Source organism: Lytechinus pictus, chromosome 8, assembly GCF_037042905.1.
Source record: "Lytechinus pictus isolate F3 Inbred chromosome 8, Lp3.0, whole genome shotgun sequence".
Lineage (NCBI taxonomy): Eukaryota > Metazoa > Echinodermata > Echinoidea > Temnopleuroida > Toxopneustidae > Lytechinus > Lytechinus pictus.
The window spans coordinates 14,991,751-15,009,327 of record NC_087252.1 but is presented as its reverse complement, the minus strand read 5'-3'; the positions used below and the strand labels follow the sequence as shown (position 1 = coordinate 15,009,327).

Below are 17,577 nucleotides of genomic sequence, written 5' to 3'. Positions count from 1 at the left end.
GATGACATGACCCATCGACCTCTAGCTCTCCGACAACGTCCGACGTGAGATCAGACGGAAGATCGAAGTTTATCTTGAATTTTCGCCTGGAAACGGTAAGTGATGACGGTACTGGCCAATATATCAGTAACGTTGAACATCTTGCTGTAAAAAGACTAATTTCAAGAAAGAAATAGTTTGCTAAAATACAATTAAATGCCCACCGCTCATGCCATGGCGCTACCGGCTACGGCCCACCGGCAACCGCACGGGCAGGTTAACCGGCATGCACATCTCCCCGAACTTCGTCGCTAGCTCCACACGGCGTTTGTCGACGCGCCGGGCAGCTCGCAGCCGGTAGGCACAGGCAAAGTTTTTGTTCACAAAAAATTGAGTTGACAATGTTCCTTATAAGTTTCGGCCTAAGTTTCTTATTTGAGCAACTGTGCCCAAATATGATTTTCTTTAAAAAATCCTTCACCAGTTATTTTCAGATTGAAAAACAAAAATGAATGGTGCCCGGCGTCAATTTTCACGCCCGTTGGCGTTGCGTTGCCGGCGTTTGCGCACCAAATTTAATCTAGGCCCTTACTGTTAACGTTAGACTAAGTTTTCCACACGATTCAATAATTTTTAGTCTGATTTATTAATGTCTAATGAATATCTGTCTAGTATGGTATTTAAGCCTGAGTCATATCGATTATTTTGAAAACCGGTGTTCGACAGCTTTAATTCGATCGAACATCGATGCATCGAAATTTGAAGGCGGGGAAAATCGAGTCATTTTTTTTGCTCCGGCCGGCCGGCCGTCGATGCATGCGCTATAGCTATGCATGCACTAAGCTACATGCACTGACGGTCTGCGCTGGCCGCGCCGGGTGAGCGTTGCAAAAGCAGATGACAGAGCAAAGTTCGTTTGTATTTTCCATGATCACAAAACACAAAAAAGGCCGGGGGCAATGCAGAATTCTTCCCAAAATATCTTCAACAATGATATTTGCAGATGATAACATATAAGTTTAAAATGAAACAATTTTAAAGACATGAATCACGCAGAGTCGATCCGAATGATTTTCGGTCAACTAGCATTCGCAGTCCAACCTCGCACACACCAGCCCCATTCACTCACTCTCCCGAAACGACAGGCATGCTTGCCAGCGCCATCTAACAAGTGCAAACAGCGGGGAGAGCGCTGTAACTTGCCTGAGATTGTGTAGTTGGCGGGGTAGTTGGACCCAAAATTAGCTCCAAATAAATTGATGGAAATAAATACGTAATTTTCTCTGGATGGTCATTTGAATTGGTATTCAATGCTGATATAACGATTGTGAGGAAAGATTGTGGAATATGAGTTCTGACGATGTTCGAGACTTAATCCTGATGATAATCCATTTATATTAATTAGACACAAGAGCTTGTGATCGAAATAAATACGAATGTCTCGGATCGAGCTCTAACTTCATATAAATTATTATTGGATGTAAAATAATTACGATTTAATAAGATTTTATGGCCATACTAAAAATATTGACGATGTCAGCAAAGTATGTTATGTTCATATGGAAGAATTAATAGTATTATACTGGCATTATTTTTATTTTTTATTCCATCTCTGGACGTCTCCGAGCTCCGAGAAAAGAAGCACAATGCGCATGCGCGTTCGATGACGTCTGACATATTTTCCATTCATGAAATCAGAGCCCAAAGTTGGGCACAAACAAGCTTCTAATTGATGGGAAAAAATATCAAATGTAATTTTTCTCTGTTGTGTCATGTAAAATATTATCATATGGTGATATTACGATCATCAAAAGAGTTTCTACATGTTGACAATGTTCAATAATCAATCCTGACGTGTAATTATTTTTTTAGACAAGTGCGATTCCACTCACTCAAGTCGATCGTCATGTGATGTCCGCCATTGAAAATTGAAACGAAATACAAACGTTTCACATCAAGCTCTAAATTCATATTAATGATTATCATATGCAAATTATTGTTAAATATTACGATTAAATCATGTTCTATGGTCATGATATTAATATTGTTCATGAAAGCAAGATTTACTTTTATACGTTGATCGCATCAATTTTCCGGCCATTTTCTGATTTGAATTAAAGCACAGTACTGCGCATGCACGATCAATGGCGACTTCCATTCATAAATTCATCGTGCATAAATTATCTCGGCACGAGCAGACGAGCCATGCAGATGAGTAAGACTCGAACTATGATCGAAATAAACTTCAAATTAATGGTGAATAGGCATCATAATTACACAATCCGTTTCATTTTGGGGGCAATATAAATGAAGTAAGTAGTAGTCAAGACGGATATTACTGTTTATTTTGATGTTTGATTGTGTGAACCAAATGAATCGGCCGGCCGACGTATTTATTTATTTTTTTCGATGCACCGATTTTGCAAAATCTGCATCGGCGTTCGATGACATCGATCGAACACCGATTTTAAAATCGATTCGACTCAGGCTTAATGGTATTGCAGGTATTTAGACTGAAGACTATACTAGTACTAGGCCTAGTAGACTATTGGATCTATCCGCTGTTTGTGAGGTTTTTTAAAAAACATTTTCATATTTTTTTGTCCTCATAAGCAGACGGATGTCTGTCATTTTGGCATTGCCATTGGGGTTGTAATGGAGGTTTGACCGACCCCTAACTGCAGGGTCTATGCCGGAGAAAATTAATACAATCAGCTTACCACACCGGGGAGGGGGGGGGGGGCACTTCCATTGACATGTGGATACCATAAGTAACCCCCCAAAAACATGTAAAACGGATCTCTTTTCCAAGATAGGGCACATTATGTATATATAACATAATTGTCAAAAACACTAAATAATGAAAAGAAGGGTACATATATTTCGCTATGAAAACTAAGTGTTTACGGTCCAATTTGCGAGGGTATAAAAAGACCTAAATACTTAAGGATGTAACTTGCCCCAACACTACAGTGAACATGTTTATACCTTGGTCACATTTGCTCTACGGCTGCCATACGGCAAGTGGAAAACAGCCGTTTTAATATTTTTGTACCAGCTAGGTGGTTTTAATAAAAATGAATTGAACAGCTTATTTCGACTTACCGTACGGCTGCCATACAGCAAATGTGACCGAGGAATTAGGGTCCGATTTGAGCGAGGTGTGTGGGGTGGTAAACGTAAAGCCAACATCTGTGACATAACATTTAAGATATCGTTGTACTTGTTTAGGAGGTCATTTTCCCCGAGGAAATATTTGACTAGCAAAAAAAAAGAAAAGAAAGGGTTTTAACCAAAAATTAAGGGATTTTCATCCACGAAAAAATTTGACAAGCAAAAAAAAAATTGGTCTTCACTTTCAAAGGGGGGGGGGAGGCACATTTGTGTTTCAACTGCATTTTTACATTACAACTTTTATTTGTGCCTCAATGGGGGGGGGGGGGGTGGGGCACAACCGGCCCATGTCCCCCCCCCCTTGATCCGCCTGAGGTCAAGGGTATCGACCTGTTTCCAATACTTGTTAAGTGGTGCATTTTCAGAACATGGAAAATACTTGTTTAGGGTGCTTTTCGAAACCCCATGGTCACCCATGGTATCCAATGTCAATGGAAGTGGCCCCCCGGGCTTACCACTTTTCTGAAATATATGCTGGAAAATAGCCAATCTTTATGATAAACATTCAGGATCAGGTTACTCTTCAAAGTTTGATCGTTTGTCGTCATGTTTGTACTTACGCGCCAGCCAGTCACGTTTGTATGCTCAGCTGTATTACAAACATGACAGTGAATGCTATCAATTAAAACACTGTATCATATCATAGAGCGATATCATAGAGCGATCACATCATTATCTTATGACAGCACTGGCTTCAGTTGGAGTCTACTTGAATTGCACTTATATTAATCATCCTTGATCATGCATTTTTTAGGCCTAAAAACTAGTTTTATATTGCCCTCATCCAACCAACCATAAAAGTGCAAAATATAGTTACTTTTTTATTCATTTAATTATTTTTCTAGCAGACCTGAAATTTACAAATGCATTGTTCTTGTTAGAAAATGTCAGATTAGGGCAAAGAATTTGCAAATATAATATGTATTTGAGCTTAAAAAAAGCACTTGTTTTGACTGCACAAATAAATCATTCCATGGATGATTTTCTTTGTGCATTGCGGCAGTGAAGGTATGAAAAAAATCTAATTGATCCAACTTCCTAATTATTGACTTACATGTATGAGGGCAACATACAGTAACGATTGTTTTGAGGCCTTATTCTTATGCCTAGAAATAGAGTCTTTGAACTCTTGTTGGAATACCCCCCAGGGAGTGCAGAAAGTGCATACATTGCGTGCGGGCATGCCAGGATCCGATGACCAGGGGTTATGATAATTGCAATGTACAGTAAAGCACTTCTAGAACAAAGTGTATGAAGATCTAGAAGATATAAATGTAACTATTATTATTTTTTCTATCCTTCTATGTAGACCTATCATGCTGCAGCAGGTATTACGTACAGGAAGCCAGGTGAGGCCGGCTTTAACCGTGCTGGTGAGGCGCAACCTCGGGGTCAGTAGCGTCGTCATGGCCAAGACCAAAGCTGCAGCCCCCGCAGACCCGGTCCAGAAGCTCTTTGTGGATAAAATCAGGGAATACAGTAACAAGAAGAAGTGAGTTTTGAGTAGTTCAGAATTAAAATAACTATAATGCTGGGCATGTTTTTTAAGTTGAGCCCATGGAAGGTCTGTCGTCCGCTGTCAATCTGGAATCCTGGTGAGTGGTGATGGAACATTTTGTGTATCACTTCACCCCATGAGAGTGAGAAATAGTGCTGTAGCCGAACTGCCGAACCGAACGGAAGTTCGCCGAACTTGGCACTTCCGAACCGGACCGAACCGAACCGAACACAAAGGCCTGGTTCGGTGGTTCGGTAAAAAAAAAAAATTTGGCATATTTATTCACTACATTATATGAATAAAAGTGGGGACTACATATATTTAAATATAAAATGAAAAAAAAATATTGGTTAGTGATTGTGCACAATAAGAATTCCACACAAAATATTTTTTAAATCCACCATTTAAGCTCACATCTTGTCTTTGATTGAATTGTTATCAACTTAAGAATATTTATTAACATGAATATATTTTTTCTTCATTAAATGAGGGGACATTTGAAGCTAAACTCGGTATAAAAGTGTGGTTGAATTACGTATTGCCGTAATCGATCATGATCGTAATCGGACCTAATTGTTTTCTATTTAAGAAAAAGGACAAGACATAAATTCATTCCTCGTAAATGACAAAGTATGACAGCTTTGGTCTCGTCTTTGATTGAATTTTTATCAGTCTCAATTTTTTTATTACCATGAATTTATTTTTTTCTCATAAAATGTGGGGACATTTAAGCTAAACTCGGTTAAAAAGTGAAGTTGAATTACGTATAAGTGTAATCGATCATGATTGTGATCGGGCGTCCATGTAATTGTTTTGTATTTAATAATAGAAAAAAAATGACATAAATTCATTCCTTGTGACTGACAAAGTAATGGTAAAGTATGTATATTTCACCTTCTGAAATATACATATCAATATTAAAAATAAATTAATAAGAGATGAAGGAATGAGGTTAGAAAAAACAGAAATGATAAAAATTCAAAGCAAGTCAACGCATGTTCCCTGATCGTGTACTGGAAATGGTTGATAAGGAAAGTTGAAACAGGAAGTCCAAACAACCTGCTCTCAGTTGCTATTACGCTGGTAAAATTCATATTCCGAATTTGAAATGTTTTTCCATTGTCAATATTTGCTAAAAAGTGGTTTAATCTGGTCATTTACTGAAAATGAAATGATAAACTTTCAGTTCCGTCTTGGTTCTGACGATCAACGCCGAGTGATTTCATAACACTAAAATACACAGTACAGTCCCATGTACTCATTTTCGTGTTGGAAATATGTTTGAAGTCACTCGAGTGTCGATCTTTCGGGACCAAGAATGGACTGATATTTTATCTTTTTAAAGTAATTGATTGACCAGATTTAACCACTTTTCAGAAAATAGGGACTTTCTAAAAGATTTCATATTCGTTGGAATGTGAATTTTACCAGTATAATAACAGTTGAGTGGAGGTTGTTTGTCTACTGTTCCGACAATCCCGATCAACACTTTCCAATCGGAGAAGCTGCGTTTGCAATGGCATTGTAATCAATCATGATCATATCTACATGGAATAATCAATGAACAAAAAATATTCTGTTCTTTGTAATTCTGTTTCTGTCCTCATTCTCTCGTTATCAATATTATTTTCTTTGTTTTTTTTTATTCAATTTAAAAATGAAAGTAGAAATGACTCTTATTTTTGGTTTCAAGATTGAAATAAATAAAAGAAAGTTATGCAGCAATTTTTATAACCATTCTTTTTAGAAACAAAATTTATTATAAATAAACGACAGAAATTGCATATGATAATTTTATCGAGGGTTGGCAATCCTTGGTTTTATATGTTGATAATTTAATTGCGCATTTATTGCCGAACGCCGAACCGAACCAAAGTTCGGAAAAAATTTGCCGAACCCTGCCGAACCGAACAGAACCCGAACATGCCGCCTGACTTGCAGCACTAGTGAGAAAATAAGCTTATCTGAAAGAACAATTTCTTCCTACCGTCAAAATCTGAAGTTGTAAAGTTAAAAACGGAAAGATACGAGAGTTTATCTGATATCACGTTTTGTGAACTGCTTGGAAGTTTCAATGAGATTTGTACAGTGTGCACATCTCATGCTTGAGAGAACCTTACACTTTAAAACTTGTTTTCTCCTTATATTGTTTGAAGCTCTCACTCATTTGATTCTACATTCAACCAAGCACGTGTGTTGGGTATTGTTGATCAATTTTGACAAGCTATTCTTCATTTCAAAGCTAAGGATGCGTTTTTTTCAAGTTCAATCGAAATCTTAAATATCATTCTGGGCCAGTGTTCTAGCTATACTCATTTACTGATGGTTGCTATTTCACGGCATTACAGATTTTTTTTCAGGCTGAGATAGCGGTCTTAAAGCCAAAAGTGAAGGAATATCAATGTAATAACACTCTGACATAAGCAAGAAATCTGTGCTGGTTTTGCCCTGACCACCGCCGTCCACTGTAGCTAATACACTGTTCTTGGCGACTTACATGTACATGTATGATTTTTGGGTGGCAGGTCACGCTTTGCAATTTACTCTCACGTGTCATGATATTACAGGTCAGCTGGCGGTAAATTGGTAGACTCTGACGCTCAGACAGAGAAACAGATGCAGACGGAGATCGGAAAACTCAACAAGATGTTTGGAGGAGGTGACATGACGCAATTCCCTACATTTGAATTCAAAGGTGAGATCTTCTTAACCGCCATTCTGCATTAAAGTGAATTTTACACTATGCCATAACAGAACCAAAGTTGCCAATGAAAATTAAGGTTTGTACATTGCTGCTCAAAAGTTAGGGAATCCCACCAGAAAATGGACATATTCAAAGTATTCAAGTTCTGCCATGTTTTAGATGTTTAAATGTAAAGTCAGATGAGAACATATTACTAGTACATTAAATCAAGTTTGTTTTTCTGGGCTTGTCGAACATTGTAGTGCTGTTGTCTTCATTTGACACTCAGCGATAAGGAGTGCATTTTGTGGTGGGGTTCACTAACCTTTTGAGCACAACTGTATTTAGTAATTAATAAGGCAGCACAAGATGATAATACTAAAATTCTGTGACATTATTATATTTAGTAGTCAATTTTAGGTCAATTATATATCTCCATTCCCGATATTATAAACAACTTAAGTTTTATACATTTCATACAAGAAATGTACTTTGAGCTGTTATTAAACATGGACAGTATTCCCGTCATTCTTATTCAAGCTAGGGTCCCAGCAAAAGGATCATGAATGTGTCACCCAACCAATATATATATATATATACCTTCTCCCATCTACATTCTGTAGTTCTTTGCCCCCCCCCCCTCACCCCCCCCAAAAAAAAGGTGGCATGTGAACATAACTTTAAATAACAATATGTGACTTATTCATTATCATGGGCAGGTAAAAAAGATGCATGGGGGCTGGGGGTGATTTTGCCCACAAAATGATGAAAAAAGCCAAAATTTTGAAACTTAAGAAAAGGATCCCTGAAAATCCCCATTCATCTCAGTGTTAAAGCTTATCCTGTATTGCAGATTTAGACAGTAAATTGTGAATGAAAAGTAGCCCCCCCCCCCCGAAAAAAAAGAAATTAATGCAAAATAATAGTATACTGCCTGTCATAGGGTTATTTTTACAGTTATGGTGAATTGAATACCCAAACATGCAATACTGTGGAGCCCGAGTAATTACTATAAATGTAATGGCAGAGTAACGATATTAAAGACTGTTGGTAAATCCATGCTCTTGCTTACATTACTAATACAAGATAATATGAATGTAATTCTAAATGACCCAAAACAGGTTTGATGTGGATGATAGGATCTATGTGTTTTACATTGTAAATTTTCAATTTCACTAAAAAATATTTTGATCAGGACATCAGGTACTCTTTGTGTATTTTTTTTTTCATTTTGATGTAAAACATATTCCAATCCATGGAATTGGCAGAAAATTTCAGGATATGATTTTTGTTTGTAATTTCTAACATCTGATCATCGTCTATTATATATCTCCTATTCATAATTTGATCTTTATTTTCTCTTTTCTGTTTATAGATATTGACTTTGCCGTGGAAGAGAAGAAATAAGTGAGAAGTCATCATTGTGTACATAGAGACTCAATGAAATAGATAAATGCCATTCATTATCTATATACCTTTGTGCAGTGAATACCAGAGAGAAATGATCTCGTCTCATCCATCCAGGCATATACTCTATGTGGCAGCAACATAATATATGTGGTAGCAACATATTGTATGTGTCAGCAACGTACTCCATTTGGCAGCAACCGTCTCTGTGTTGCAGCAACATATTCTATTGGGGGAGTAAAATACTCTGTTGCAGCAACATAGTTTATTTGGCAGCAGCGTACTCATTTTGAGAGCAACATACCCATTTTGGCAGCAACGTACTCTTGTAGCAGCAACATTTCATCATTTCCATGAACCTCTGTAATATCAAGATTGCATTTGATGGGCTCTTAAGCACGTAATCTGCTTTTAGGAGTATTATCTCTTCATCTCTTTTTTGAAGTGGGGGGGGGGGGGGGTATTTTTACATACTGTACATGACCGGATATGACAGAATGGCAATTTGATTCGATGAAAAAAATTGAATAGAGATGCTATTTGATGCATTTGTGAGCATTTGGGGTTGATTCACGCCATGTTATAGGATTGGAAGAGTGTTATATTGAATTTATACATGTGAAGATATCGTAGCAATGCACTGAAATTCTATCAGTGTTTGAATAAATGATGTATAGACTTTATCCATGTTTGTGTTCTTGTTCATGCATCTTTTCAAACAAGCTCATTTGATAACTTCAAAATTGTCCACTCCAAAGTAAGTCACTCTGCTGCACTATAGAGAATTAAATCTTGTATGTGCTAATTTGACCCAATGCACTGAGGGGAGCGTTTCATCGACATTCGGATTTGACAGCTTTCCTTGATATTGACTGAGAAGCACTGTTCTTAAACTGTGGCAACTGTCGGATAAAAAGACTCATTGGATAAAACGTCTGACAAGTCCGCAGGGCTGTGCGTTACTTGTATACATGTACCATTGACAAACGCTGTTTGAAAAAGCTGCATGTCAAACTTTGTCTCTGGATATTTTTGACATGGGGAGCGTTTCATGAAAGGACTTGTCATGCGTTTTATCAGACAAGTCCCGTTTCATCCAACTGTTACCATAGTAACCATGCCTCTCGGCCAATCAAATGTAAGGAAAAGTGTCAGATCTGACAACTTATCGGACAAAATGTTGATGAAACGCTCCCCTGGGAGTTTAAGCTTGCGCCATTCATAGTCCATACACGCAAGTTGTGCCCTTCTTGTGACGTCACTAATATACGTTCATCCTGAGAGTTTGGTCGACCAACCCAACACAAAGAATATATCACAGTGTTTCTCCGTTAATCTGACTATGACCTTATTCAAGCACTATCATTTTCATTGGGATCTCATTGCTTATTCTACTGATTAATTCATATTCTCTGCGCTTGGGATTCAGCCTTAAGTTCAATTTTTTTATTCTTTCCTTTCTCATTTGCAACCTGTGTTAGTTTGTATTTCTTAAGGGAAAAAAAGTGGTCAACCAAAATAGCCTCTCGCGATAATAAACATTGCTGGCACATGAATTAGGAAATGCTTAAATTGAGACTGCCCCTATCATCTACTGACATTTGCATCAGAACGATCAGAAGTATTCCACCTCTTTTGTAATCAGAAGAGAAGAGATGAGAATATCAAGAAGAAATTTTGGCAAGAGAGAAGAATAGAAAAGGAAAATGCAAGAGATGTGGGAGAGGCTTGCAGTTCACCATGTGGGTAGTCCAAAAAGGCAGGGACGTCGTCGAGGCCATATTTTTGCCAGCATTGGCCTCGGCCTCAGCCTGATTCACATACTGTATTGTACCAAGCGTATGGGAGAAGGTTTTTTATTCTCCATTAGCATCACGACTCGAAAGTACCGGCTTCGACTACATCCCTGCTAAGAGGACTGTTGGGTGGTGTAGTGATACAGATGAAAGTATCTAGCAAGAAAGAGCAAGAGGAGATTGAGAATCGGTTGCATTGATGTAGTTGAGGCTGGTAGTACTTTGAGTCAAGACGCTGCTGGAGAATTTCTTCTCTCATAGACTTTGTACACTTGACTGGGGCCGAGGCCAAGGCTGGCAAGATTTGGCCTCAAGGCAGGCCTCGACTACATCCCTGGTAGGTGTTTCATAAAGCTGTTTATAAATTAAGAGCGACTGAACCTTTCATACGCACTAAATAATCACCAATGAACATTTGATGGTGAATATAATTAACCACAAGAAAGGATCACTAGTCACTCTTAAAGGGATGCTCTGGGCTGAGAATATTTATACCTCGATGAATAGAGTAAAATTCAGAGCAAAATGCTGAAAATTTCAACAAAATCTGATAACAAATAAAGTTATTTAATTTTAAAGATTAGCAATATATTGCGAAAAAAAGTTGTATGTACGTTGTCATGAATATTCATTAGATAGGCTGATGATGTCACATCCCCACTTTCATTTTTTTATGTTATTACATGAAATCAGAATTCTCTCATTTTTCATACTTGTGTGAATGATATGTCTCCCTTATAATGGAACATTTACAGCAACGAATATCTTATGCAAGTAATCAGTTATTCCAATATTTTTGGTTCTTGAAAGAAAAAAAATGAACAAACCTAATTTCATATAATAAAAAGAACAAGTGGGGGATATGACTTCAGTTTGCTCATTAAATATTCATGGAGACATGCCTAGAACTGTTCCACTGGAATATTATGCAAATCTTGAAAACACCATAACTTTGTTATTCTTGTCCCATTTTGATCAAATTTTCAGTGTTTGTTTGTCTAATTTTTCTTTAATAATCTGTTCAAATCATATCATTTTCAGCCTGGAGTATATACCCCTTTAACTTACGAACACCTATGAGTTGTGAATGCAGGATGAGATGTTTGATGTTTTTCATTGATCGACATGGATGAGATGAAAAGTTTTCTTAAACCTTCAAAATATCCCACTGGTCTCCAGTTTATATCTGCTTGGTCTACAAGCAGATGGGCTAATTCTTGGATCTTTTGATACCATCATGGCTAAACCCACTTGGTCTAATTCTGGGATCTTCTGACACCATCATGGCTAAACCCACTTGGTCTAATTCTTGGATCTTCTGACACCACCATGGCTAAACCCACTTGGTCTAATTCTTGGATCTTCTGACACCACCATGGCTAAATCCACTTGGGCTCATTCTTGGGTCTTCTGACACCACCATGGCTAAACCCACTTGGTCTAATTCTTGGATCTTCTGACACCACCATGGCTAAACCCACTTGGTCTAATTCTTGGATCTTCTGACACCATCATGGCTAAACCCACTTGGTCTAATTCTTGGATCTTCTGACACCACCATGGCTAAACCCACTTGGTCTAATTCTTGGATCTTCTGACACCACCATGGCTAAATCCACTTGGGCTCATTCTTGGGTCTTCTGACACCACCATGGCTAAACCCACTTGGTCTAATTCTTGGATCTTCTGACACCACCATGGCTAAACCCACTTGGTCTAATTCTTGGATCTTCTGACACCATCATGGCTAAACCCACTTGGTCTAATTCTTGGATCTTCTGACACCACCATGGCTAAATCCACTTGGGCTCATTCTTGGGTCTTCTGACACCATCATGGCTAAACCCACTTGGTTTCTTACTATTTGGTTGAACCATTACTTGGTTTAAAGGGATGGTCCGGGCTGAAAATAATTATAAATAAAAAAGAGTAAAATTCACAGAGCACAATGCTGAAAATTTCATCAAAATTGGATAACGAAGTTATTGAATTTTAAAGTTTATCAATATTTTGTGAAAACAGTTAAATGCACATCGTCATGAATATTCATTGGGTGGGCTGATGATGTCACATCCCCACTTTCCTGTTTTTAATGTTATTACATGAAATCATAATTGTTTCATTTTTTCGTACATGTGTAAATGATGTGTCTCCATTATGATTAAATAAGTTGCGGCAATGAATAACTAATGCACCTAATCAGTTGTCAATCCAATTGTTTTAGGTCTTGAGAGAAAAATGTTGAATAAACCTAATTTCATGTAATAAAATACAAAAGAACAAGTGGGGATATGACATCATCAGCCCACCTCATGAATATTCATGAAGACATGCCTAGAACTGTTTCACCAGAATAATGCAAATGTTTAAAATTCAATAACTTTATTTGTTTTCCGATTTTGATCAAATTTTGAGCATCATTTTGCTCTGTGAAGTTTACTCTATTTATTGAGATATAAATATCTCCAGCATGGACCATCCCTTTAAAGGCCACCGCACACCTCACCATAGGTCTGCGACCCGATTTTGGAATAAAACGTAGTAGAATGTGATGCTAATATTGAGACATGGAATATCTTACTGTGTAATGTTCTAAATCATCTTAAGAATACCTATGTTCAAATCTGTGACCAGCTTGATCATCCTTAGAATAAAAGTTAATACTTAGGGCCTAGTCGTAATGCCATCAAAACAATCGCACGATTGGCTGCGATTTGAAGCTAATTTTGCCTTTACTCCAACATGTAGGCTTGCAATTATCCAAAATCGTTCTATTAGTATTCTTTCAGTTAATTTGAGCCTCAAATTCACATTTTCATAAAATGAGCAAAATGCGGTTTCTTTCAAAACCGGATCGTGGACAAGTCGTAAGGTGTGCGGTGGCCTGACTGGAATTTAGTGTAATGGAAAGATGTTCTAAATTCCACCTTTTGAAATGAAAGTTTGGTTCATAATACAATCGTAGCAAGTGCATCGCACATAACTTTTTTTTTTTTTTTTTAAGTCCGTTCACCTTTGTAAGGTACATGTTTCACATATTTTTGAACGTACAAACATTCCTGTTTTGTGATGCCTTTACATGTACGCGAATTCCAAAGCTGGCACACCATTTTCTGAACAATTGTTTTCAAGCTACCAACGAATTACAGCTATTGTTTACGGTCAACAAACTTCGTTTAACCAATCATTTTACTTAAAGGCGTGGCTTGATCGGAACCATTTTTTGAAGAACGTTTTAGCTTCACTTCTTACGATCTTGAGGAGTCCACTTCTATAACCCGATACGTTTATTTTACAATGTTGAGATTTGTGCAACAACCTTGGATTTCACTTTCGCAGAGATTTAAACGGTACTAATATTATCAACTACGACTTAACTAAAGCTATGAGAGCAGCAATAGACATTCTACTTTGATCGATGAACAGGCTTAGTCCTACAACATCGCTGCAATAAACTAAACTAAACGACGTATTTTCACAATGATGCGACTGCTTACTACCGTTGCGATCGTGTACAAAATATATTTTGAATATTTTGACTGCAAACGGTCACATGAGCAATTGTGAAAGCCCCGTAGATCTAGAAAGAGCTCTTGAAGTTCATGTTATTCGCGTTGCAATCTGTATAGTGCCCTCAACGACTCGTTCTATCAGTTATACTGGATGTTTGATGACTGCTTCTTTTAGTCGAGTTTTGATGGTGTGGATACATTTCGGATCTAATTCATTGGATGAACTGGAATGGTGAGTATTAAGTTTATTGGAAATTTAATAATAATGCATATTTGTTAATAATCTTATCTATTTATTCATTTAGTTGATCAGTTTTTTATTACAAGAAATGAGTAAAGTCTATAAGTGGAATTTAGACAAAGCGATAAATCAAATACATGTAGGCTATTAATTATTGAAATTCATATACCAATACTCAATAGTGTAGACAAACTCGGTTGGGGGGGGGGGGGGTACACTAGATTATCAATCTATCTTATTATTAGTATCAGTATCATCATCATTCTTTCTCTTATGAGTAGTGTCATTATTACCATTATTACTAATATATTTTATTGTGGTTATTTTCGTTTAATATATTTCATTTCTTCCTCTTCAAATCATTGTTTGTAATCATAAATCAAGATCTTGTACAAGAAACCATTTAAAAACAAAGCAATTTCAGGCTCAAAAGACTACAAATGAATTGTAACCGTAAAATTTGTCTCACATAAGAATTTCAGAGAGAGAGAGAGAGAGAGGGGATATGAAGGGCAGGGGAGGGGAGAGGGGGTGGGGCGAAAGAGAAATGAATACTACCACTCGAAGGCCTGGCTATAATATTTTTGCCTTTATTCGGAATTCAATACACCATATTCATAACAAAGGTATAATAAGTACATTGTTATAGTTATTGTATTTCACAAAGCAAGATTTTTACATAAATCAATAATTATATTTGCAAGCAATAGGCCTATAACAATCAAAACACGAATAATAAAAAAAAACATATCTTTTGAAAGCTATTCAAATCAGTATAAATAAGGGCAATCTGAACGAAGATTTTCTTCTACAACAGAACAAAAGGGTGATATACATAAGCCATCTTATGAACCAGTTTATAATTACAATATAATACGGTGCATCATTTTTTTAATTAATATTTCTCACTCTAATGTAATTATCATCATGTTTATTTCGACATGAACCATAGTCATGGGCGGAAATCTGTCCCCAGAGGTAGGGGGACCAGGGTCTGGAAAATTTAACAAGCAAAAAAAAAAGGTTATCACCCAAAATGTTAGGGGTAATTTTAATACAAAAAATTTGACAAGCAAAAAAAAAAAAAAAAAAAAAGGTTTTCACCCAAAATGTAAGGGCATTTAGTCCAAAATACATGTATTTTTTCGATCGTGAAGTGATGTATTTTGCTCCATCATAAAAGACCAGAAATAGAAGATGGGACATTTGATATTATGTCCCCCGACTATTTTGGGTAGGGGGGACACGTCCCCCTGTCCCTCCTGGGATTTCCGCCCATGACCATAGTTATTGCTTTGGTTATCATTATCATTATTTCTTTACATCATTATTAATAATATCATTCTTGTTCTTTTATCATAATTGATATTATTATCTATATTATTTTGTTATCATTTTTATCAAAATTACTATATTATCATCATCATTACTTATTATCATCAACATTATTATCATCATCATTATCATTACCATTTTTATCTAATCATATGTTTATTATGGTCATTTTCGTTCTAAATCATATTTGATTTCCACATCTGCAAATCAATAAGTTTACAATCACATATCCTATTAATCATGATCGTGTACATGCATATAAAACAAAGATATATCTCAATGTCAACAAAACTACAAACAAGTTTCAGAACTTATTATATACACTGTAAAAACGCTGTTTAAAATTTTAAGCACGTTGTTTAAGCTCATCACTCTAACACCTGTTTAAAACTTTATTTTGTAATTGTTTAAACCTTTTTAAACAACTTGTTTAAACATCTTTTAAAACTTATTTAAACAACTTTTTAAACAACTTGCTTAAACAACTTTTTAAACAACTTGTTTAAAAGTTTAAACAATAGTTGTAAGAGTGATGGGCTTAAACAACATTCTTAAAATTTTAAACAGCGTTTTTACAGTGTAGGCCTATTATTCACAACTTGTCCCAAGTATGCAAATAAGCTCATTGTCTTTTTGTTAATGATATCATACATTATCTACATCATATCTACAAATTCATTTCACCCATGTTAACTCATTAAGATAACGTATTGCGTTAAAGACACACATAAACATCACTTAAGCATGTAAGACGCAATACCTATTTCAAAGATTTGTGATTTTTATTTATTGATTGATTGATTTATTTATTTTCCACTCGTGGGCTGGATGACCCTCTTCAGCCACAGGCTGTTCTGCTGAGGTCTGATAGACTTATATCTGGAATATATTGATACTGTTTAAATGACCTCAGTTTCCTTGTTTTCATAATTTTGCGAATAATGCTGGGAGTAAGATATTGTCAAATGTTGCGACAGTGTCAACCACGCACTGCATTTGCTCTAACTCCCATTTAGAGCATGAATCATCATCAATCATCATCATCATCGACAACATTAACAGAAACAAAGAAATGTTTAAAATACAATATTCTTTTGCATTAGATAGCACGTACTTCATAAAATTTACACACTTCTATCTAAACATCAGAACTATATTTACAAATTGTGATAGACTTTGACAATTAAAACAAGACCTAACAAGAAAATTTACAAATATTCACAGGTCATGTGGAAAAAATACATACATTCTTAATAAATAAATCAATGAAAGATGGTACATGCGCGTGTGTGGGTATGTGTGTGAATGTGAGTGGGGGTGCGTGGATGTGTGTGTGTATGTAGGGGGAGGGGGGGTGGCTGAATATTTACCAACGTGTATCTACCTCTTAATTTGCTTAAACTGTTAGTTTGGAAAATTAGGCTTAATGAACGTCTTTAATGGAAAAGGAAGAAAAACGTAATTTTCACTAATTTTGTTATTACATGTATTTAATGTTAAGTAGTTTTGAATAACTATTTTATTGTTCTAAGTGTTTGGTTTAAAAACATCTATGTATAATTGAACGTTTAAAAGTTCATTGATGGTATACGATTTCTTGTAATGATTTTCATGTTTGAAGAGGAATGAATAAGATATCATTTGAAAAAAAAAAACAAAACAGTCACATAATTCGTTTGGGACCAACGTTTGCGGTCACAACTCGAATGATGTGATCATGCAGGGCGCCGTACACTGTAAAACAAAATTAGTAGAAATTACTTAATAAAATTGTGGCAAAAAATTGCCTTAATTTTTTCAAGTATTTATGACTTTGGCAGTTTTAAGTAAAATTTACTTATTTTCTTTGCTTCCATTTTACTCAAGAAAATTAAGTTACAATAACTTAATTCAATTAAGTAAAACAATCAACAAAATATTTGAAAATATCAAATGGGGGAGTGGACTTTCGT

The 17,577-nt window shown here is 36.1% G+C and overlaps 1 protein-coding gene across 2 annotated transcripts; it reads left to right on the top strand.

Moving 5' to 3' along the window:
* LOC129266298 (ATP synthase-coupling factor 6, mitochondrial-like) lies at nt 1-9,424 on the top strand. Of its 2 annotated transcripts, none has more exons than XM_064103631.1 (4): nt 1-95; nt 4,463-4,645; nt 7,219-7,346; nt 8,710-9,424. In XM_064103631.1, exons 2-4 carry the CDS (start codon nt 4,470-4,472, stop codon nt 8,739-8,741), a joined length of 336 nt encoding a protein of 111 aa, XP_063959701.1. In that variant the 5' UTR covers nt 1-95; nt 4,463-4,469; the 3' UTR covers nt 8,742-9,424. The 2 variants fall into 2 exon arrangements, with proteins under 2 accessions (XP_063959701.1, XP_063959702.1); XM_064103632.1 differs by having other exon boundaries at nt 4-126; nt 4,342-4,645.
* Nucleotides 9,425-17,577: the final 8,153 nt, after the last annotated feature.

Coding starts and splice junctions, on each gene's coding strand:
- LOC129266298 (XM_064103631.1), top strand. CDS start 4,470: ATGCTGCAGCAGGTATTACGTACAGGAAGCCAGGTGAGGCCGGCTTTA. Junction 4,646..7,218: donor GAATACAGTAACAAGAAGAA/GTGAGTTTTGAG, acceptor ATGATATTACAG/GTCAGCTGGCGGTAAATTGG. Junction 7,347..8,709: donor CCCTACATTTGAATTCAAAG/GTGAGATCTTCT, acceptor TTCTGTTTATAG/ATATTGACTTTGCCGTGGAA.